The sequence below is a fragment of the Equus caballus genome, chromosome 18 (genome assembly GCF_041296265.1).
Source record: "Equus caballus isolate H_3958 breed thoroughbred chromosome 18, TB-T2T, whole genome shotgun sequence".
Lineage (NCBI taxonomy): Eukaryota > Metazoa > Chordata > Mammalia > Perissodactyla > Equidae > Equus > Equus caballus.
Genome location: NC_091701.1, coordinates 40,351,414 through 40,375,143, shown reverse-complemented (window position 1 = coordinate 40,375,143; position 23,730 = coordinate 40,351,414). Strand labels below are relative to the sequence as shown.

The window sequence follows — 23,730 nt, the reverse complement described above, 5'->3', positions numbered from 1 at the left end:
TAATGTTTAAGAACTAGTGTGAGTCAGAAGCAGAACCCCAGTCTCCTAATCTCACTCTAGTGTTCCAGCCAGCACCCACCATCTGGCTTATGCTTTGCTATTGTCCCCTGGGGAGTAGTAGCTGACCTTGAACTTCTGTGCATTTATTTGCCTTGCAACACTTACCTTTCTGGAGTATTTTTGACAACAGTCCCAGAGGACTGGGAACTGAGCTAAGCCAAAGTGGAATGGTTAGGACTATCTTATTGATTCATTCTGGCATTGACTGAAGGCTCTATATTATCTCAAACAATCCTCTTATTCCTGAAAAAGAGCCAACCAACACAGGGGAGGAGATGGGATGCATCAGCATCACCACTGGGCCTTAGCCAGGTGCCTTTGGTGTTCCAGAAATCAGAGACAGGCTTAGCATCAGCTCGTACTCCAAGGGTTGTCAACTTGTAAAATAATGGACTAGAGTGCTGATCCTGTCCTTAGGTAAAGAGAAGTGCTGATCATAGGGCAGCATTATAATGTAGGGGTGCAGAATGATGGAACTGTGAGTAACAGTTAGCTTCTGTGGAAGAAGAATGTGATTGTCCCCTACCATCACCTGAGGATGCCCTTGGTTGTTCATATGTGAGTGTATGAAGAGTGTGTGTGTGTGTGTGTGTGTGCGTGCGCACGCGCGCATGTGTGTGATGGAGGGCAGGAGAGCTGGAGCAATTTTAGCTGTGGCAACACTTTCCCTCCCATCCCCACCTCTAATTAAAATCAACTTCTATTCCCCAACTGCAATGCTCTGTAGCATCAGGGCCCCCTCAGTTCTAGAGCGTGAACTTTCTGGGAGGCCCTGAGCAAATCTCCCACTGAAACTACAAGTCTACCTTCCATCCTTGATTGCTTTGCAGAAGAGAATATGTCTGTAATAAACCTCAGTTTTTCATTTTCCTTCACCAAACCTTCAAAACAAACTATATATTTATGTGGGAAACTGGAAAAGATATTTCACTTCAACTGAAAATTTGAGCATCTTAGACAAACACGCTGAGAAGAATCATTTCTCATGTCTGCAAAGAATATTGGCCTTTGCAAAGCTCAGCGTATTTCTCTCTAAACTTTACCTTCAAAGAGAATTCCCTGTAGGTGGAACAACTCAGGGTCGGCATCCAGGAGGAGAGAGCTTATCCAGTGGGATGAAGTAGCATAGTCAAGTATTCTGGATTCTTCTCTTATTCAGTAGAATTACATATGTAAATATCAATGGGACCCTGACCTGGACCAAAATGAGGCCCAAGAATGCACCGGATTTACAATTTTGAATGCTTTATTATCTAAAGTCAAAAGAAAAGATACAAAGGTGTTTTATTTACCAAGCAAGTACACTAGGCCTATCGAAACTTCTGGTCCTTTTTGCTAAGCTGTCAGATGTTTGAGGCAGTTGGCCAGATGGCTGTGTTTTATATCCCAGCTTAACATTTTCGAGGCTGCTGAATAATGTAGATCCTTTTCAGTGGGGTGACCTTCTCCAGAGCAGGTCTGGGTTTTTGATGTGCCACGTGCACTATTGCTGGAAATTTATGGCTGAGCTAAAGGTGAGAGGGAAAGAAAAAATAAGCATATTGAATCTTTTTGGTCATGAAGTATTAAAGTAGTAGAAAGCAATACAGTTGTTCAGAGGAATTTCGCAATTTTGTTTACTTCTTTGATAATATTTCTCCTTTTCATACCCCTTCAGCTCTGGACCCATGGGTATAAGCATTACCTGGGTTTTCCCTTATTAGCTTGTTTCTAATTTTTAAAATTATAAAACATATTATATAAAAAAAAATATACAAAATGTATACGTGCATTTATATATATATTTTTTTTCCTTGAGGAAGTTTAGCCCTGAGCTAACTGCTGCCAATCCTCCTCTTTTTGCTGAGGAAGACTGGCCCTGAGCTAACATTTGTGCCCATCTTCCTCTACTTTATATGTGGGATGCCTACCACAGCATGGTGTGCCAAGCAATGCCATGTCTGCACCCGGGATCCGAACTGGCAAACCCTGGGCCACCGAAGCAGAACATGTGAACTTAACCGCTGTGCCACCGGGCTGGCCCCCATTTATATATGTTTTGAAGTGACATTTTTAAAGGTAGAAATGGTTAATTATTTCTGCATCAGTCGTCAATTATTCTGGCACAAGTATGCATATATGGGTCACTATATTCTAAGAAGGCTGTGGGAACATTGGAGAAGGTCCTGAGGGGGATGGACTCCTCAATTGTTGAAAGATCAAGAATAAAGAACCTTGGAAAGAAGTTAGGAACAGTTAGGGTTATTTATTAGGTTGGAGCATATGAAATTGCCATTTTTGTAGGTAAAAGATGGTCTAATACTGACCATTTCATGTGGTTCAATCTAAACAGCCTGGTGAAGAGAAGGCTGAGGAATGACTTACTAGCTCCAGGTAATGAAAATTCTCATTAGTTGTCTCCACAGACAACATCTGTGAGGAAATAGGCTTAAATAGATTTAAATTAACAGGGACTGAGAATTTTTGACAATAAGAGGAAATTCATATAGAACCAAGAGACCATATAGAATTTACGTCATGGACAGCTTAAAATCAAAAGGGTGCCGAGGGGCTGGCCCCGTGGCCGAGTGGTTAAGTTCTCGCGCTCCTCTGAGGTGGCCCAGTGTTTCGCTGGTTTGGATCCTGGGCTCGGACATGGCACCGCTCGTCAGGCCACATTGAGGCAGCGTCCCACATGCCACAACTAGAAGGACCTGCAACTAAGATATACAACTATGTACCTGGGGGGATTTGGGGAGATAAAGCAGAAAAAAAAAAAAAAGATTGGCCACAGTTGTTAGCTCAGGTGCCAATCTTTTATAAAAAAAAAAAGGATGCCCAATGCTGCAAGCACTTCAGACGCATTTTTCCTAGGAGGAGAATTTGGACCCAGTAACCTTTTGGATCCATTCCAGCTCTTGGGTTTCAAGCCCATTGACACAACATGAAAGTACCTAAGGACACCTTCCTTAGCCAGCCAGGTAGGGATGCCTCAGCTCGCCAGGAATTTAACTTGTCACTGTTGAACTTATATGGCCTTGCTTTGACACTCAAATTAAATAAAAGAGAAAATAAATTGTTCATGACCCTAAGCATCACGTTGTTTATGGTTTGTTTGGTCTCCTCTAAGCCAGGGAAAACATATGTGCCTTATATCTCTTCTCAAATGTCCCTGAGCTCTGGGCACACAGCATTCCCTTTCATGTGAAATTTGACTCCAGAAAGTCCTTTCTTCTTGGTCTTAAAAAATTAAACACATTGGAAGAATATACACTGAAGTATTAACAATGATTATCTCCGAAGGATGGAATCATGGGTAATTCCTAGTCTTTTTCTTTACTTTGCCTATCAGTATTGTTCTATAATTTTTCTTTTACAATGAGCATGTGTAAGTTATATAATAATTAAACTCAAGGATGGTCTATGCTGGCATTCTAGCAGAAAGGAAGAAACGTAATTGAGGTATTGGTCATAAATGTTGCTTTAAGAATCTAAAAAAAGAGCTGGTGACTTTTTTTGTCAGATCAATTATCATCCGGCCACATGACATGCATTTTATAGTACGTTAAGGGCAGAGTGCTTTATTTTGTTTTTCTTTTAACATTAGAATCAGAAAGAAACTTAAGAGGTCACTGCAGTAGTTTTTTTCAGACTGGGTGTCTTTAGTGTCAACTAAAACAGATGGGTTATTTCAGGTTAGCCCTAAACCACATTCGAGAGATTACAGGTAGGAAGAACAACTTGGCAAGTTACTTAAAGTCAAATGTAAGGTAAAGGGGAGTGAGAAAGGAAATGAACAGGAAATTCTGATATAACAGACATCTGGGCAATTAGCCAAGGTGAGATGACAAGTTGAGAACGAAGAGAGAAATGTGCAATATTGATTGTTGTTCTTAAGGCGTAAGGGAGATGATGGGTGGAGGCGGGGAAGCAAAGCGGACAGGCAAACACTGTTAGAACACACAGCTCTTAATTACTGCTTAATTTGGCACTAACTCATTATTTGACCATCTCCAGGGTTATCTCCACGATTTAGGTGCTATATTTTTTGATCATTTAAAAAATTGTGGTAAAATGCACACAACATAAAGTTGGCCATTTCAACCACTTTTAAGTGTATAGTTTAGCAGCATTAAATACATTTGTATTGTTGTGCAACCATCCCCACCATCCATCTGCAGAACTTCATCATACCAAACTGAAACTCTGTACCCATTAAACAGCAACTCCTCATTCCCTCCGCCCCCAGCCTCTGGCAACCACCATTCTACCTTCTCGCTATGAACTTGAGTACTCCAGGTATCTCATATAAGTGAAGTAGTGCAATATTTGTCCTTTTGTGTCTGGTTTATTTCATTTAGCATAGTGTCTTCAAGGTTTACCCATGTGTCAGAATTTCCTTCCTTTTTAAGGCTGAATAATATTCCATCGTATGTGTATGTACCACATTTTCTTTATCCATTTTTATGCTGATGGACACTTGGGTTGCTTCCACCTCTTGACTATTGTGAATAATGCTGCTATGAGCGCTGATGTACAAAATCTATTCAAGTCCTTGCTTTCAATTCTTTTGGTTATATACCCAGAAGTGGAATTGCTGGACCAAGTGGTAATTTATGTTTAAGTTTTTGAGGAGCTGCCATATTGTTTTCCATAGTGGCTGCACCATTTTACTTTCCTATCAGTAATGCACAAGGTTTAGGTCTTACATTTTAACTAAGGCATTTAACTGAGGTTCTAAGAGCTCTGTTCAACTGTAGCTCAGGAGGGGAATGCCATGGATCAGAATGAATGGGAGATTGCCCCTGGGGCCTCTTGGCCATCTGTAAACTGCTCTGGGAAAATTTAGGTGAAAAAAAGAAAATCAACAGGATTAAGAAGGAAGTGAAAATCATTCTGGCAAAGATAATAGCCTTGGAGAAACAATCCATAATTACTAAATTACAAATGTATGAGTTTTGTAGGGCCACTAGCAGGGTTTTACAGCAACTCTTGAAAATGGTAGAGTGAGGTTCTCTTTCTCATCTATCCACCCTCTCAATCATGAACATCTTAAGGTAGGAGGATCTGGGGACTGTGGGTGGAGAGTCTGTAAAGAGCCTTCCATTAGACTTGGTGAAACTGTAAATAAAGTAGTCAACCCCTAAAGGCCTTAATTCTTTGCTGTAGATTTTGTCTCAGTGGAGCTAGGAAGATTTTATTTTCAAGTCTGAGCTAGAAATAAGTAAAAACAGCTTTCCAGAGTACAACCTACAGCCAGCCGTGCTTTAGTCTGGCATCTTACCTGTGAGGAAGCTTTGGATTTTTCCTCGTTAGTCTTTGTACAATGATCGGCTTTGTAGAATGAAAGGTGTCCCTTGTCTGATTCATTAGGGTAAGAAAATCTAGGGTGACCCCACAAGAGAAAGAATTCAAGGCCGGTATATGTGTAAAGATTCTGCCTTGCTGTGGCTCCATCACATAAGGGGCACCATACTGAACTTGAAAGCAGATCAATGGAAACTCCCACATCGAGAATTTACCTTCATCTTGGGTAGCTGTGACCTCAGAACCTCTATTTTAATTTCAGAGAAAAAGCAAAAGAAATATGATAAAAGTCTTTATGATTGAGCTGTGAAAGAAACTCTAGATGCAAGAAAATCAGTGGCAGGTTTTGTTTTAGAGCCTGAAGTTAGGTTGTATTAGCTGACGGGCAGCTCTTCCATTCATCTTTCCAGGGTGTTAACTTCCAACTGGAATGTTGGCACTTAGATTTCCACACCCCGTTAAGCAAAGTGCTTAAAACAAAACATTCAGCTCGAGTCAATGAAATTCAAGGATACTCCTGTGGTGATGAGAATCTACAGAACAAGAGAAACCTTTTTAGATTTGCAGATGACTTTGATAGTTTCCTCTCCCCCAGGATCCTGTTTCACATCCATCTCACTAACTTTGGCAGTGGTGACATATCTGGTAACTTGAAAAGTGGCCCCAACTTTAACTAATTCCACCTGCCTCCACCATAATCCAACCGTGTTACTAATGTTTTAACTAACGTTTTAACTGGACGCTTTCATGTTCGGAGAAACTTCACAGCTATAGTCAAATTTAACTTTCAAAACTGTCCAGAGAATTAATATATTTGGCAGTATCATTCTCTATTACTCTCTGCCTTAAAGACAAAAATATTAAGTAAATGAGCAACCATAAATCTCAGAGGAGCTATGTGACCTCTATAAGGTCAGACACCTCTAAGGAGTAGGTGGAACTTGGTCTAAGACTGGTTTTCCCAGATTTTTAGCCAAGAGAGCTTTTGGGGTTACATAACCCCTTTTCCACAGAAATACCACATTATGTGCCTTGTCACTGGGCAACACAACTCCTCATTATTTAGGGCTGGAAGAAGTGGGAAGGGCTGGCTGGGGAAGTAGCGAGGAAGGGAGAAAGGCAGTGGGGACAGAGGTCTGCGTCCAGGAAGGAGTTGGGGAAACAGTGGGAGGGGAAATTTTAGGCTGCTTTCCACTTCCAACCTTTTGGGGATTGTTTTTCAATCTCCCAGATCTTAAACTCTAGGTTGGTTTTAAAGTAGGGTATGCAGAGATGAATAGCATATGGCAGAAATTTCCTGCCATGATTGAAAGATTGAAGAGATCCTATGAATAGGGCTGTATGCTCACTGTCTTAGTTCTTAAATTGGTACGAGAATTAACATGGGTTCTTGGAACTAGACATAATTCTAGCTGAGGACATGGACAAATGTTAATAAATGCAGGGGACGTGACCCTCATTTCTGCTACTGTATTTCTTCTGGCCAGTTGTATACTGTTAGGTCTTCATGACAATGTATATTGTGGGGGGATCACTGCAATGCAGGTGAAAATTTATCAGCAGATATCTATATCTATCTTTCTTAATCTTTTATATGTCTTTAATTTTTTTGTATGAGGCTTATAGCTTATGCCTTTTTTTCATTTTTAAAAATTAAGGTATGACTTATCAACAGTAAAATATACCCTTTTTGGTGTATAGTTCTATGGGTTTTCACAAGTACTTCAGTCTGTGACCATGCTGACAATCAAGACATAGAACCATTTCATCACCCCCTAAAATTCCCTCCTTTCGCTTTGTGGTCAACCCCTCCTCCCACCTCCAGCTCCTGACAACCACTGATCTCAGCAGATCTATTTTTAAAAAGACATTTAAAAGTCTTTCTATCCCAGGTTGACCTTTCCTATGAAATCCTATTGTGCTTCAGGTTGAATTATGGATTCAGGAAGGATTTTTCGTAGTGTAAGGAAACATGTGGATCCCACCAGCTTCCATATTCAAGATAGTCCCTTATGATCATCTCGGGATTTGATTTTGTTGCTGGCCTCTTCTCTTTCACCTGAGATTCCAAGTAATGCCCTGAGGATATCTGCCTGGGACTAGAAGCTAACACTTACTGAGGCTAACTGCATCTGGCTTTAACTAACTGCATCTAGCTCTGTGCTAAGATTTTGCACATGGTTGTACCTTCATTTTATTTTTCTAATTATCTCTGTGAAGTGGATACTATTTTTCTTCTTCTTCTTTTTTTTTTTTGAGGAAGATTAGCCCTGAGCTAACATCTGCTGCCAATCCTCCTCTTTTTGCTGAGGAAGACTGGCCCTGAGCTCACATCTGCGCCCATCTTCCTCTACTTTATATGTGGGACACCTACCACAGCATGGCTTGCCAAGCAGTGCCCTGCCTGCACCCGGGACCTGAACCGGTGAACCCCGGGCCACTGAAGCAGAACGTGCAAACTTAACTGCAGTGCCACCGGGCCAGACCCTGAAGTGGATACTATTAACCACATTCCCATTTACAGATGAGCAAACAGAGGCACAGAAAAGTGAAGAAACCCGCCCAAGGACACATAGTGAGTAAGTGACAGAACCAGTATAAGACCCAGGCCTCTGGTGGCTGATGCCAGAACTCGTTTTAACCAGGAATCTATGCAATCTTAGCCATAGTCCTACTCCAGCAAACACTTGAGCTAACTGTTCAAGTTTTTAAAAAATAGGTATAGTTGCTGTTAAAAATATCTGTAACAGCACACCATCTCAATGTCTTCTTATGGTTTCCAAAAACAACTTACTATCATTGGTGTCGTTATTTGATTCTTCTTTTTATCTTTGAAATAAAGAAATGATATTTTTAATTGAAAGGGGAAGAAGCCCTGTATGTCAGAAACATATGCAAAATGTCTATAAAACCAATACAGACTGCGCCATGCCTAACGTACAGCATAAGCAACCTTACTGACTGCTCTCTGTAAACATTTGATTTTAGGTTGACATATATTCTAGAGGAAGGTGTCTATTCCATCCAGTTCCACTTACAGCTGTGGCATTCTCTTGCCCTTGAGGAGATGCGTTTAGTGGACAGGAGCAAGAGAACAGGAGATGCAAGGGTGAGCAGCTTGTGTTGCCCGGGGGGCATCACCCATCCCTGCCCTTCTTGAAAAGCCAGGAAGGCAGAGTTAGTTAAGACCTCATCTCAAATCTGTTTGATGGGAGAGTCAAGCCCCCTGCCTTAGAAGGCTCTGTTGTGATAGCCTATAGTTGAGATCCTGCCTTGTATGAACTGCCCTGCAATCTCTCATGGGCTTCAGACATACCTTCTCATTTTACCGCCATAAAACCAATGCTCCCAACCAGACCAGGCACTGTTCTAAAAACTTCATGTGTAGGAACTCATTTACTGCACACAACAGCTCTGTGAAGTATATATTTTGCCTTATCTCCATTTTACAAATGATGACTCTCAGGAGCAGGATAAGTAACTTGCTCGAGGTCATACAGACAGTTAGTGGAGGAGCCAGTGCCAAATGAGGGCCCCAGAGGTCTAGCCACACAGTTTCTGCTCTGAACCTTTTCAGACTCCTGATTTAGGCAGTAACACCAAGTCTTCCTCTTTCAAAGGGTACCCAGACCCATCCTTTCGATAAATGTGGGCGCCTTAAATACAGCGTATCTGCTCCCTAGAAGTAGATTAAGGACCCTCGCTCAGGTCACCTACAAAATTTAAAAACCAACCATTAAATCCAAAACCAAACCACTGTCTATCTGGTAAGAGTTTTCTGAGTTTCTTGAGTTACTTAGAAGAAATTCAAGATATGGAAATAAAAATAGCAATGGTCAACCACCTTTATAAACAGACTTTCCTGGATAAACCCAGCCAGTCCCCAGCCTTCCTCCAGCCCTAAACTGTGCAACTCCCCACCACCTGCCCTCACACCTCAAATCAAGCATTTCGTTACGGGAACGCAGTGATGGGGAGGAAGGTCAGAAACTGCTGAATTCCCAATGCACAGGCTGCCTTTTTATAAAAACATGCCAACATTTCCAAGAACTGTTTGGGATGGCGAAGCAAAGTTCTGCCAATTTAGTGTCATGATTCTTGTTTTATCTTCTATCTTATTTTTGAAATGATTTATGAAATAGACACTAGGAATTTGGGAGAAACAGCTTTTTTCGCCAAAACCTCTTTGAGTTCCTCAGACTGAGAGCAGATCCTTTCACAAGGACATCAAACCCCTGAGTTGGAAAACCCTCAGTGGTCATCAGCTCATTCAGCCGTGCAGCCTCCTCTGATGGGCAAATTCAAATTGACAGGGAGCATCACGTGGCTGGCCTCACCCACGGCTCACCTTCTCCAGTGTGTCATTCAGGGCATCCATCGCCTGTACTTTGGCAACATTTGCAATGGCACTGTGAAGACGAAAAGAAATTTCATATAGGACCTGAAACCCTTTCCACTAAAGAGGCTAAGTGGTTTATACAGAGGACTGTCTGCTTGGCCTTTACACTTTCACTCTGCTTGACAACACCTAGAAGGCAAAAAGTCCTGCCTCTCTGCACCCACCTGCTGTAACAAGCTTCGTAGGTCAAGTTATTACTGTTATTATTACTTTTTAAACTTTTCATTGAAGTATAGTATATATGCAGAAAATTACACATAATATCAGTGTAGAGCTTGTTGAATATTCACAAACTTAAAGCATTAGTCAAACCAGCTGCCCTATGGATAACCACTACCCTGACTGATAGCCCCATAGATTCGTTTTGACTCTTTTGTCCTTCATAAAATGAATCAGACAGCATGTACTCTTCTGTGTCTGGCTTCTTTTTCTCAGGCCAAGTTATTTCGTAGGAGAGTCTCAATCAGGGCTGAGCCTGCAGTACAATTTCCGGAAGGAAACTCTGCACTTGGCATATTTTCTTTTTCTGGATGGTCTGTGTTCGTTAGTAGAAGTTATTAAAAGATGGACAAAGACGGATGATGCTTAGAAATTTATTTCCTGTGATATATTTTTCCAAAGCTGTTCTCCCAGAAGATGTAAGGAGAGGTGTTAGTCCATGAAAACGAGGCACTCATATCCTGTGTGTACATTCACGAAGCAGGTGTAAACGGAGAGGTGAGTGTATGGTGGAGCTAATGTCGATTCAGCTTCACGGCCTCTCGCTGCTCAGGCTCCTTCCAAGGGCCTGGGAGGGGCCCCAGCTATTTCATATTTGTAATTTTTTATTATTTTTCTTTAAAAATGGCCCCCAAATTGTATAAGCTTCAGGCCCCACATACCTATATTTGCCTCTGGCAGATAGGGCAAAAGAGAGAGCTATTTCTTGCTGTTTAAGTTGTGTAGCAGTCCAATTCCCATCTTTTAATGACTGTTAGAAAACAACTGAGTTTTTTAGGATTGTCTCAATCACCACATTATTACTCTCTGGGCAACTCGCCTTTCTGCATTTTTCAGCTGGTGTTAGAATTAGCAGTAAGTCCCCATTTTCTGAGGTGCAGAGAAATGAATGACTTGTCTACTGCCGTCAACTAGAAGGTTATTTCCAAGCCATGACTCTTAAGCTCCTGAGCCCCTGGCCCAGGCACGTTCACCAGTGTCACAATAAACAGGGTTTATGCTCGAATCAGGTTTTGGTAACATAACAGGCTTTCGAAATTAACCAGCTTGCAATTCAACAACAGTCTGGGAGCATTTCCAGAGTGCTTCCTCTATTCTAGGAGCTGTCCTGGAGGCTGGGCCAGAAGAGAAATAATATGTGACCCCTACTTTTGAGGACTTACAGCTTGGCTTTCATTATGTGGTGGTGATTTTCTGATATCAGAAGAAAGAAAAATTGCTAAAGGGGCAAATGACTATTTCATTTTAAAGTAGAAAAATTCTTCAAGAAATTTCCTTTCCAGAAATTGGGAAGAAAACTTTAAAAGTGATCTAAAAATAATTTTTTATGAAAGAGCCAGGGAAATTCCATAGTCTATTTCCCTCTACATTCTCTTTTGGAGAGTTATAATTTTATCTCTTAAGGACCTACCTTGAGCATCTTCTAATCCACTCCTTTTGAATCACCTATCAGCTCATCTATGGAAACCATCCTGAAGTTAACAGTCTCTGAAGCGCCCGTTACACTACTTGGAGAAGTCATTTTCACAAGTTTCTTTCTTTTTGAGTGCCCTCATTTTCCTTAACCACGGCATAGAGTGGTTGGGCCGTTTGCACACCCCTTCCATCCCCCAGCTCTCTGCTTAGCTCCAGGTATAGCTCAATGTGTCAAGGTTATGACAGAAGGAGCAGGGAGAAACCAACCTCAGCATCTATATGCCTTCCGGCTATGCCAAGTATAGTGGCCATTATTTTCTAAATAATTGAGTGATGAATTTAAAACAACAAAAAAAATGCACTTATTTTTAATTCAGGAGATTTGCTTCAGCAGAAAGCATATTACGAAAAAAGGGCCAGCCAAGGGACAATACTTCAAAGGCTAATGTGAAAATAGGATAAAGGGACATGGGTCAGCTTTGGATGCATTAAAGACTGGGTGTCTTAGGAACAAGGCAGCTGGGCTGACTGCAGAGCGCAGGAGGGCAGGTGGGGATAGTGATGGGAGCCAGAGAGAGTCCTCCAGATGGTGGCCACCTTTCACTTACAGGCCCCTGTGTCACCCCAGCCCCCCCCCTCCCCAGCTACTGGCTGCCTCTAACCTCGGTTAGCAAATGTCTAGGGAGTCTTGGTTTGTCCTAAAATACAGGGAGGCCTCTGACTTCTGGAAGCAGAGCCACTCAAAACCCCTCGGAGTGATGAAGGAGAAGAAATTAAGAAGAAATCCCTACCTTGTTTTGGTATGTTTCTCCAAGATGCCGATTTCTTGTTTTTTGGAAATTCTCATTCCTCCAGCTTTTACTATAAACAAACAAACATCAACATGGGAGTCATGGTTAGAACAGCAAGGGAAGGCTTGCTTTGTTATTCAAGGTATGAATTTAGGTTTGAAAGGAATTTTAGAACCTACTTTTTAAAGATCTAACCTTTTATCTAAAATAACACAATAAAAAGTGACCCTGAAATAGTGTAATATGAAAAAAAATATTATTTCAGGTACAAGAAAAAATATTAATTCGGGTAAACAGGTAGGGTCGGGGAGAAGGGCTGAGGTCTGCTTGTGTTGGGATCGGGGGAACTAGGGCTGAAAAGACAGCAGGTTACACCTTCGATTTGGGGAGAATAACAATACACTCCCTTAGGCGTTTTCACTGAAAAATGCTTTTTCTTGTTATCAAACCAATTACATTCTTCATGATAGCAACCGACAATTACAATGTGACCCCCCTATTTTCCCACAAGATTAAAGTTTGTGCAAGGCTTGCAATTTTTTTTCAACCAAAGCTTTTAGAAGCCAGATTCTGAGAGATGAGCCAAAAGTCAGGGTGTGCAGTGATAACAAGCATTTAATTCAAGAGAGATGCTTCTGACCTCACCGGATACCCACCTTCCGTCCCAGACCCCAAACCTTGGATATTGGCCAAACTCAGATGTTCTAATGAGTAATTAAACTGCATTAATAATCCTGCCATTCAAAAGATCAATTAGTGTTAATCAGGCTACAGATGACCTAACAGCAATTCAAGTGTTTGACAATGTCAGATGAAATCAACTTTTGCAAAGGAACAACCCATTTCAGATTGCAAGTCAAAGCAAATACTTTTTTCTGTTCCCAGGAAATTTGCACATCTAAAATCTGACGAGCTTAAATGAGAAAAAGCTAAATGGACATTGATTTGTTTGAACCTATTAATTCTTTTTATGGAAATGTCAAACTGGCAATTTTCTAAATTTCCAATAAAGTGAAAAATAAGGAAAATATATTCTATTTCTCAATGCCCTTTTGAACTGACTTGTTCAGTTCTTTTAAAATTATTTATTTGATTATGTAATACATGCATAAAACACACAATTCATAACGCGTGAAAAGGTCTGCAGTCTCTCTCCTACAATTTTTTTCCAGCCCTCTAGTTCACGTCCCTAGATTCTGCTAATGTTACGTTTCCTATGCATTCATCCACAGATACTCTGTACATGTACCTACACATTATTTTTAAATGGCCGCATAAGATACGCATTGTTGTACATCTTGTTTGTTTAGATTTTTCATTCAATCACATATTTTGGAGTAAGTTCCATATCAGTATATACGTATATATATAAAAATACGTCCTTTTTTTGACATCTGCTTTAATATTTCACTCTACGAACATTCTGTGTTTACTTAACCAATTCCCAATGTTGGACATTTCAGGTGTTCCTCATATTGCTATCACAAACAAGGCTGCAATGAATATCTTTTTATATACATAGTTTTGCACAAGGGCAAATATATCCGTGGGATACATTCCTAGAAATGACCTTATTACTTCTTAAGAGTATGTGTATTTGGAATTTCGTTAAATTTTGCCAAATTGCCCTTTGCAGAGGTGGCAACAGTTTACAATCTCACCAGCTATGTTGACAGCAACAATGCAAGCTAGAAAACGTTTGGTTTTGTCAACCAATAAGTAAAAAAAAAAAAGTACTTCGTTCTTCTTACATTTTATTAAAGGTTGAGATTTTTCTGCTTTAGAAACCATTTGTATTTTTCTTTTAATGAACTGTTCAAGTTTTTTGTCCATTTTTTTCTGTTGGGTTGCCAGTCTTTTTCCTATCTTTTTTTTAATGATTTATAGGAGCTCTTTGTAAGATGCATCACAGACATAAAATATAAAATATTTTACCAGTTACTGCCTTTTTTGTTGATGATGTTTTTGCCAGGCAGAAATACGTTGTTTTTGTGTAAACTTGTCAATCTTTTATGGATTTTGTATCACTAAGAAATTCCCCACTCTGTTTTAAAACATACTTCCCCATTTCTTCTAGAATTTTTGTTTTATTTGTATAATCAATCTTTGATCATATACTTAAATCCTTGATCCTTCTAGAATATATTTTGTGTAAGTCGTGGAAGCACGCCAGATTTTTTTAGATGATTCTGAAAATATTGAAAAATTCACCTTTTCTCTAATGATTTGATATGGCATCTTTATTGTATACTAAATTCTCATATGTTTATGTGTGTGTACATACGTATACATGTATATGTGTGGGTGTATACATATGCATATATATATTTTTTTGTGGCTACTTCTGGACTTTTATTGTGTTCCATTAATCTCTCTGTTTATATGCCATTAACAACTCTATTTTAATGACTGTAGTATTATATTTTAATATCTGATAGAATTAGTCCTCCTTTGCTACATTTCCTTTGCAGGCTTTTACTAGCTATTCTTATTTATTTTTCCATATGAATTTTAGAATCAGTTTGTCAATTACCTCCAAAAAATTCAGTTGGTATTTTTTTAATGGTCTTGCTTTAAATTTATAGTTTTTTAAAGGGAAAATATATATTTTATCTTCCTACTGACTCTTTATTCAAGAACATGGTGTTCTTTTCCATTGTTTACATCTTCTTTTGGGTTCTTATGTAAGTTGTTTATGTAAATCTCACACACTTATTATTAGATTTGTTCCCTAAGCATTTTATCTTTGTTGTTGTTGTTGCTATTGTAAATGGGTCTATTCTTCCATTTTAACTCTAATAGATTTTTTTTTAAAGATTTTATTTTTCCGGGACTGGCCCAGTGGCACAGTGGTTAAGTTTGCACGTTCTGCTTCGATGGCCAGGGGTTCGCCAGTTTGGATGTCAGGTGCGGACATGGCACAGCTTGTCAAGCCATGCTGTGATAGGTGTCCCACGTATAAAGTAGAGGAAGGGGCTGGCCCCGTGGCTAAGTGGTTAAGTTCACAGGCTCTGCTTCAGCGGCCACGGATGTTAGCTCAGGGCCAGTCTTCCTCAGCAAAAAGAGCAGGATTGGCAGCAGATGTTAGCTCAGGGCTGATCTTCCTCAAAAAAAAAAAAAAGATTTTATTTTTCCTTTTTCTCCCAAAGCCCTCCCAGTACATAGTTGTGTATTTTTAGTTGTGGGTCCTTCTAGTTGTGGCATGTGGGACACCGCCTCAGAATGGCTTGTTGAGCGGTGCCATGTCCACACTCAGGATCCGAACCGGCGAAACCCTGGGCCACCAAAATGGAGTGCACGATCTTAACCACTTGGCCATGGGGCCGGCCCCAGATTTTTGTTCTTATATTCATATCATTGATTTTTATACCCAGATCTTATTGAGTTCTCTTGTTGTTTATAACAGGTTTTTGTTGATTCTCTTAGGTTTTCCAGGTAAAAAAATTATATAACCTGCAAAGAATTATAATGTTACTTCCTCTAGAATAACATTAAATAGTGGTGATGGTAGACATCTTTATCATCCTAATTTTAAGGGACTGCTGTTAGTGTTTTCCCATTAAACATGATGTGTACTTAGGTGGATATACATATATATACACACAAAGGTATATATATATAATGTATATATATATTCATATATATATTTCATCATGTTAATGAAATATTCTTCTATTATTATTTCATTGAGCTTAAAAAATATAAATATATGTTGAATTTTATCAAATGCCTTTTTAGTATACATGGATATGATCATATGGTTTTTCTCCTTAATGTGGTTGATTATATTAATAGATATTAGTATACAAAGATATATTAATGGATATCTTTCTATCAAACCATTCTTGGATTCATGGAATAAACTCCCGTTGGCCATTTTAAATCATCAATAATTTTTTTTATTGATTATAAAAGCCTCTCACTAGAATTTTGTAACATTAGATGCAGTGTAGGAAAAAAATGCTATTTTCATACATGGGCTGCTTTAAATTCATACACACACACATATATATTTGAACAAAAGGCATACAAAGTAATAAGCAACAGAAATAAAATTACGTGGAAACATATTCTGAACAGCCAGGGAATACAGAGGTGAAATAAATCAAGGGATGGATGGCTTTTTTTGGAAGACAGGAGCATGTGCCTGTGTGAAGGGGGTGGTGTTCAGAGCACTTTTGGCTCTTCTGCCAAGAGGAATCAAATAGGAGGTCTATGGGCTGGGCCTTCCATACCCCTCCCAACAGTAATTTTCTTTGACAAGTGCTTTTTAAATATGGAGCGCTGTAATGATTTTCTTACTAAGTGTCCCTTTTGTTTTCCCTGATGCTATTGTTTCTACACATTTTCTTCCACCTGGACTGATTATTATCATTAACTATGGAAGCAAAGTTATTATAGTTAAAATAAGCAATAGTTAAAAATGAGAAGACTTTTGGAGTGCTGAGCTCTGTGCCACTCATTTGAGAGGACACTGACAATCTAGAGAATGTCCAGAGGAGAGTGACCAGAGCGGAGAAGGGAGCTGTGTCACATGAGGAACTAGGAAATCTGGAAAGATCACTTCTGAAGAAGCAAAGACTCAGGGGAACTTAGCATGCCCTCTTCAAAGATCTGAGGGGCTGTCATGTGGAGGAGGAAAGGTTTCTGGTGAGGAACTGTTATGTAGGGTCAGAGAGCTCTAGCCTTCCTGAGCTCTGCGACCTTGAGCAAGATACCTAAACCCCTCTGAGACTCAGTATCTGCATTCTTCAATAATACTGATTGTTTAGGTTGCTCTAGAGAATAGAGGTGACATATGCACCTGGTACATGGTAGGCACTTAATAATTAGTAGTTATTATTGTTTATATTTATTTTACGATGTTCTAGAGGAGAGTATGAAGACCAAAGCATGAAGTTCCAGAAAGGCAGAGTCTAGCTACATGGCACAGTTTGTGTCATTCAAAGTGAAGTGGATTGCCTGGTACAATAGCATGGCCTTTGCCTCAGTGTATTAAAGTAAAGAAAAGAAGTCTACCTACCATGGATATCTTAGGAGGATTTGGGGGAATTTGGTAGAAGTGGAACAAGATGATCTTTATTATAAAGTCCTTACTGTGATTCTGACTCTTCCCGTCTACCTCCAAAGGAAAAATCTATCACTTCCCTTCCTTTGGAAAGAATATACGGCGTTTACCAGAGAAACAAATGCCAAAAGAAATTTTAAAAAAGTGCAACTGTGGGAATTCTTTATTCTTAAGAACAATAAAGCAGAGATATTTGAGGAGAGATTAAAAGTCTTTCCAGAAGTTTCCTAATTTCATCTAGGAGTCTTTGAATCCTCTCTGGTATAGGCTGTGGGCTCTAACTGAGTGATTTAGGAAGCATAAGTAAATCACACCTTGGATTTCCACAGTTCTTGTACCAAACTTGTGGTGGGTAATGTCACTTGGTCAGCCATATACCATAGAAAGAAACAGAAGTAATGTCGCCACACTATAGATAGATACACTGAGATATAGATTAAAGCTTTCAACATTGGGGTGATTGAACCAGATGGAACTAGTTTGTGGGAGGGTCATCTTCAAAGCTCTGCTAGGAATACTGGTCACACTGGTTTCCTGGGATCTAGACAAACCATCATAAATAAATATTTGCAATCCAACAGAATCAGATTCTTGCCCACTTTGCTTATACCAGATAGGTCTGACTCATGAGACCTCTTTGAAGTCCCACTGTATTTAAATTAGTTCATTTAAATTTGTAATCATTTACATAAGTCCATGTTTAGGACTATATTGTCTTTTGAATCTTTGTAGAATGACCAGTTGGAATTTGGTAAAGTAAGATATGAACTTACCTAACATTTTAACAAGCCTATGAGTACAAATACATCAGGTAAGACTTCAGGTCATTTTAATAAGCAAAATGAACTAGATGTAAAAAGGGTAAAAGAGAGAGATGCTCTTTTGGATAGTTTCATTAGAAAATCTAAATTTATGTGGGAAAATGAAACTTTGCTTTCCTATCTCTGAGTAAGTGTTATACTCTGTGGTCGCTTTTGTAGTTTATAATTTTTCAAAAATAGACTCTTGATGGGCCGGCCCCATGGCAGATTGGTTAAGTTCATGTGCTCTACTTCAGCAGCTCAGGGTGTCGCTGGTTTGGACCCTGGGCATGGACATGGCACCGCTCATCAAGCCACACTGAGGTGGCGTCCCACATGCCACAACTAGAAGGACCCACAACTAAAAATATACAACTATGTACCAGGGGGCTTTGCGGAGAAAAAGGAAAAATAAAATCTTTAGAATAAAAAAAAACAAAAGACTCGAGTTTAGAATGCTATATAATAATTTTCAAGTTAATATTTTCCAGACATTTTGCACAGTTTTTGTAGAGGGTAGTCAAGATAAAGACAGACAAAGCTGCAAGAAAAATTAACCTTTTTTACTTCGCTAATCAACGGAGAATGTATGTGAAAAAGCTGACCAACACGAAGGTTTGTGCACACTCTGCCTTGTGACTTAGAACTTCTTTTTGGAATTAACTAAAAGGCTAGATGTTTGAAAAACGCTCACCTTGCATTTACAGTCGATTTTTCAGCAAATTTTAAGCTGCCAATCAAGACCCAAAAGACTCTCATCAGGAAAAGGTCGTGGAGCAAGGAGAGAGGGCTTTGGCATGAGGCCCACTATATTTCCAAATTTCAGCCCCACTGCCCACCAGCTATGTGACTTTGGGCAAGTCCCTCAACCTTGCTGACTTTCAGCTGGCTCCTCAGTGAAACAAGGATGATGGCAGTCATCAGTCTGCAAGGCTGTTGCTGTGTCTAGGAGGCTCTGTGCAGTGCCCGGTGCCCAGCCAGCAGTGAGCGAATGGCAGCTGCCATTGCCATCAGCAAATCCCTGCCCCCGTGATGTTTGGGGTGGTGGGTCTTACCACCTTTCTCTTCAAACCTCAGATCAAACCACAGATCAATCCCCATAAGTTGACTTGAGCAGACTGGAGTTGAGAGAATTAAGCCTTTGGCGTTTGTTTTTAATAAAATGATACTGGCCCTTATGCAGCTATGATTTCCCCTCATTTTCTGCATTAATTTCACACTTGGGGATCACTCCCCAAATTTCCCTCTCTCTTTAATGAGCCAGAAAACAGATTCTCTCTGGGAGTTCGGTGGTGACCCCTCTGATAGCTCTGATTCATTTGACTTAAACCAAATTAAAAAGTGTAGAGAATATAGAAAAACTCATGACCTACTCTCTTCCTAGTTCATCGTGTACTTGGCTTCCCCGGATCACCTTCACCTCACTCATTTTTGGCTATTCATGTAATAGGGATCTTATAAAATTGAGAGCGAGGCAAATTGAAAAAGCAGAACATCCAAAGCTCAGTTTACTGGATCCCAGGCCACCTCATGTTTAATGTAGTCTTGTTTCACTGCATAAATTTATAACCAAGGCTACCAGAGGTGCCATATATTACATTAATATACATGAAAGAAAAACCGCTAAGCACTCATCACGTAGGTGGGGAAAGTTACAGCTGGCTGACTTTTGAGTGGTTTCATTTTTAACTATGATGGGGGCAGGCACATGTATCTTTTCCACGGCAGTTCCTTCTGTTCTTGCCACTGCAGTAGTGCCTAACGCGGCCCTCACACATAAGGAGGTCTTGCAATTTGGGAGGACGATTTCTTCTGACAGCTGTGTGTTTTACCAGGCCTTCATTTTAAGGAGATTAACTTTTGTATGCCAGGTACCTTACATAGGTTATCTCCTTTAATCATCATAACAACCTTATAAGTTCCATGTTATTTATTACCCACTGTTTTTGAGATGAGAAAACGGAGGCTCAGAGATATGGAATGAAAGCAGGGTTAAACCGAGGTCTCTCTCATTCCAAAGGCCACGTCAGATCCTTCCCACCGTATCGTCTGTTTCCCACTTTCAAGGCTCTATATATTGCTTTAAAAAATCAGGTGAAGATTTAATGGAATTCTGGCAACAAATGATTTTTGTTCCATAAATAAAATTTTGTGCCCCAGCAAACTGGTTCAGACTTAAAATATGTAGCAAGACAAGCTGAAGGATGAGGCTTCTTTGTTCCCTTGTTCTCAGTGGGGAGGCAAAAGTCTGCCTTCATCTCCATTCTAATTATCCCAAACCTCTTATCTGTAGTGTCACAGTTCATAATAATTAATTGTCATGCCAGAGGCATTGTGACATGCTTGATGGAGTCATGGTGTGCTATGTACACAGAGTAATTAGCAATCGTTAGTGGTGCGACAGAAAGTTCCTGGTGGTTTCATTCAAACTTTCATTTGGTTAAGTTTATCTCTGTGTTCTTTGAACATAAATGTAACTTAGCAAATCAGGTTTTTTTTTTTTTTTTTTTAGCAAATCAGGTTTTAACTGTTTTATGAAGGATTGGGGTGGAACTGGTGGAAAGAGAATGGTGTTCTTTTTACTTTTGTCTTACTCTTTGCAATGAGCCTCTCTTCTAATAATTTGCATATATAGTTCCTGACCATTAGTTAGCACCATTAACTTTAAATACAGATAATGTTAAATATTGCTAAATCCAATTACAAATATCAAATGTTAGGAGTCAGCCAAAGGAGATGCGGGCATGGTGCCCAGACCTGAAAACTCAGAATTAGTAGTCAGAATTGTGACTCTTTTCAGCTGGGCTGCCTACCAGAAAGTCACTGAACCCCTGTGTCTGTTTTTCACACTTTGCGGAGGTCATACCCGCCATCACCCCCTGCAGCAAAGACGATGGAAATAACCTTGGCTTAGAGTGCCAAAGAATTATCCCAATAAATAAATTTAGTCAATGAAGAAAGGCAAGAACAAAGGAGTCAAGCTTTAGAGATCTTTCTTAAGGAAAAAAGAAGGCTGGCAGTTGAAAGAACACGAAATTGGCTGAAAGCATGCCTGCATGCTTCAGCCAATCTATGTGAACACATGGTTAAGTACAGTAAAACTAACTTCCATATTCCAGAGAGCTGATATGAATAGCATAGGTAAAAATTAAAAAGCAGAACTGTGGATACTTTGCAAAATACCTTGAAAGCTACCTTCTCCAGTCAGCCCCTTCTGATACTTGGGTCCTTATTCAAAAGTGCTCCTCAGCGTGTTGACAGGCAAATTACATCACTGGTAACACTGCCCAACCCCACAGCCTGAGGAGGGAGAGAGAAATATGGTTGCTCTCCTCGGTGTGGAAGCTGGTTTGCCTGACCATGAAGTCAGATGATGTACAGGCATCTTGGGAAGATGGTCTTAGGGCTGGAACCTCTGGGGAGGAAGGTTTCCCTGGCAGTAAATCACCTTCCAGGTGTGGATGTGTCACTCCTAACCTACAGCCAGAGAGGAAATGTCCAACCTCCCTACCTACCCCTTTCCACAAGCACTGAATGCCTTGTCCTCCCATATATAATAAGGGTTTAATTCAACTGGGGCCTGACGAATCCCCAGGTGGTGTTATACACAAGCACAGAAGGATCAAAGACTTAGGAGATAATCAGGCTGCACGAAGTTAAAGTAACAGCAGGAGGTTGCGAACCTCCCCTCTGTTGGGGCACCTCTGTTGAAGGCTAAGATGGAAGGAGGGGTGGCAGCAGCAGCAGCAGCGAGGTCTTGCTCTCTGCAGGACAGAGGGCAGGTGGGCAGCCTACCTGCAGGAGGATGCCCCCCTTTCAGCGGGAAGGGCAGGACTTGCACTTCATTTGCCATAGTGCCTGCCAGTGCCAGTGCCAGTGCCGGTGCCGGTGCTCTGGAGGCTGCGTGCCAGCTGTGGCTGCCCCACTGCACCCTGGCTTTATATGGGCGGGGGGCGGGGCCCCTTAAGGGCGTTGCTGAGCAGCAACAGGGCTTGTCACCTAGCTGTCTGGGAACCTGCATCTCCTTGGCAACTTTTCCCTTAGAAGAAAACTTTCTTCTTATTCCCTTCATCTGAGAAGGCAAGGGAGATGGCTAAGGCAACTCCTATTTTCTTTCACAGGAGGAAAGCTAGAGGATGAAATTCTGTGGAACTCTTTTTCTCTCCAACTATTCATCCATTAAGTATACATGGCAATGTGACAGGCTCTTTGTCACATACTGGCATGACAAAGAGGGCAAGACAAGATCTTTGCTTCAAAACATCAGTAGTCTTTCTGAAGAGGTATTATAAAACAAAGCGCTAGGGCTTTGTCCCAGTCTTTGCAATTGTAAGCATTTACACTAGGAAAATAATTGGAGATGTGTATAGGGATTTCTGCACAGGTGTGGTAATCATATCTTTCGTGTTCTTTTCTCTTTTTTTTTTTAGTATTGATTGGAATCAACATAAACATCCCAAAATAGAGAGGGATAGTTAAATAAATGAAGACATAGCCATAAGAGGGGCCGGCCCAGGGCTGAGTGGTTAAGTTTGCACACTCTACTTTGGCGGTCCAGGGTTTCACTGGTTCAGATCCTGGGCGCGGACATGGCACCACTCATCAAGCCACGCTGAGGCAGGGTCCCACATGCCACAACTAGAAGGAGCCACAACTAAAAATATGCAACTGTGTACCGGAGGGCTTTGGGAGAAAAAGGAAAAATAAAATCTTAAAAAAAAAAAAAAGACATAGCCATGAGAGTACTATGTACACATTTACAAATCATGTTTTCAAATAATATTTAATGATGTGAAAAATATTCATGAAAAGATAGTGAAAAAGTAGGTTAGAAACCAATAGATGGAAATTTTGTTTAAAAAAGTACAAATTTAAGCTTAGACATTATTGTATCTCCAGTAATGATCAAAATTTAACATATGGCAAGTACTTAGAAATAGCTCTTTGTTCCTCAGTGCAATGAAAAACTTCTGCTCTTCCAAAAATATTGTTCAGAAAATGAAGGCCAGCTATAAACCAGGAGAAAATATTTGTAGAACACATTTCTGATAAATATTGGCATCTAGACTATATAAAGAATACCTACAAGTCAATAACAAACAACTCACTTAAAAAATGAGCAGGGGCTGGCCCCGTGGCCGAGTGGTTAGGTTCGCGTACTCCGCTGCAGGCGGCCCAGTGTTTCATTGGTTCGAATCCTGGGCACTGACATGGCACTGCTCATAAGGCCACGCTGAGGCAGCATCCCACATGCCACAACTAGAAGGACCCACAACAAAGAATATACAACTATGTACCGGGGGACTTTGGGGAGAAAAAGGAAAAAAAAAAAATAAAAACAATAAAATCTTTAAAAAAAAATGAGCAAAAGATTAAAACAAAAACTCCACAAAGTAGAGACATTGACAAAAAATAAGCATGCTAAAAGCTGCTCTACATCATTAATCCCATAGGGAAAAGCAAATTAAAACCACATTGAAATACACTACATGTGTATTAGAATGGCTCAACTTAAAAAAAAGAAAGGGAAAATATAAGATGTTCGCAAAGATGCACAGCCCCTGAAACTCTCATACATGGCTGGTGGAAAGGCAGATCGGTAAAGTCACTTTGGAAGTCAGTTTTCCAGTTTCTTACAAACTTAAATGTAAGTTTACTTGACTAACAATCCAATTTCTAGGAATTTTCCCC

General features: G+C 40.2%; 1 protein-coding gene across 1 annotated transcript; it reads right to left on the bottom strand.

The window, feature by feature from the left end:
* Positions 1-1,288: 1,288 nt before the first annotated feature.
* On the bottom strand, positions 1,289-21,973 carry DAPL1 (death associated protein like 1). The gene is made up of 4 exons (XM_003363242.5): positions 21,835-21,973; positions 12,172-12,241; positions 9,695-9,755; positions 1,289-1,568 (listed from the first exon to the last, which is right to left on the bottom strand). The coding sequence occupies exons 1-4, from the start codon at positions 21,890-21,892 to the stop codon at positions 1,452-1,454; spliced, it is 306 nt and encodes a 101-aa protein (XP_003363290.1). The 5' UTR covers positions 21,893-21,973; the 3' UTR covers positions 1,289-1,451.
* Positions 21,974-23,730: the final 1,757 nt, after the last annotated feature.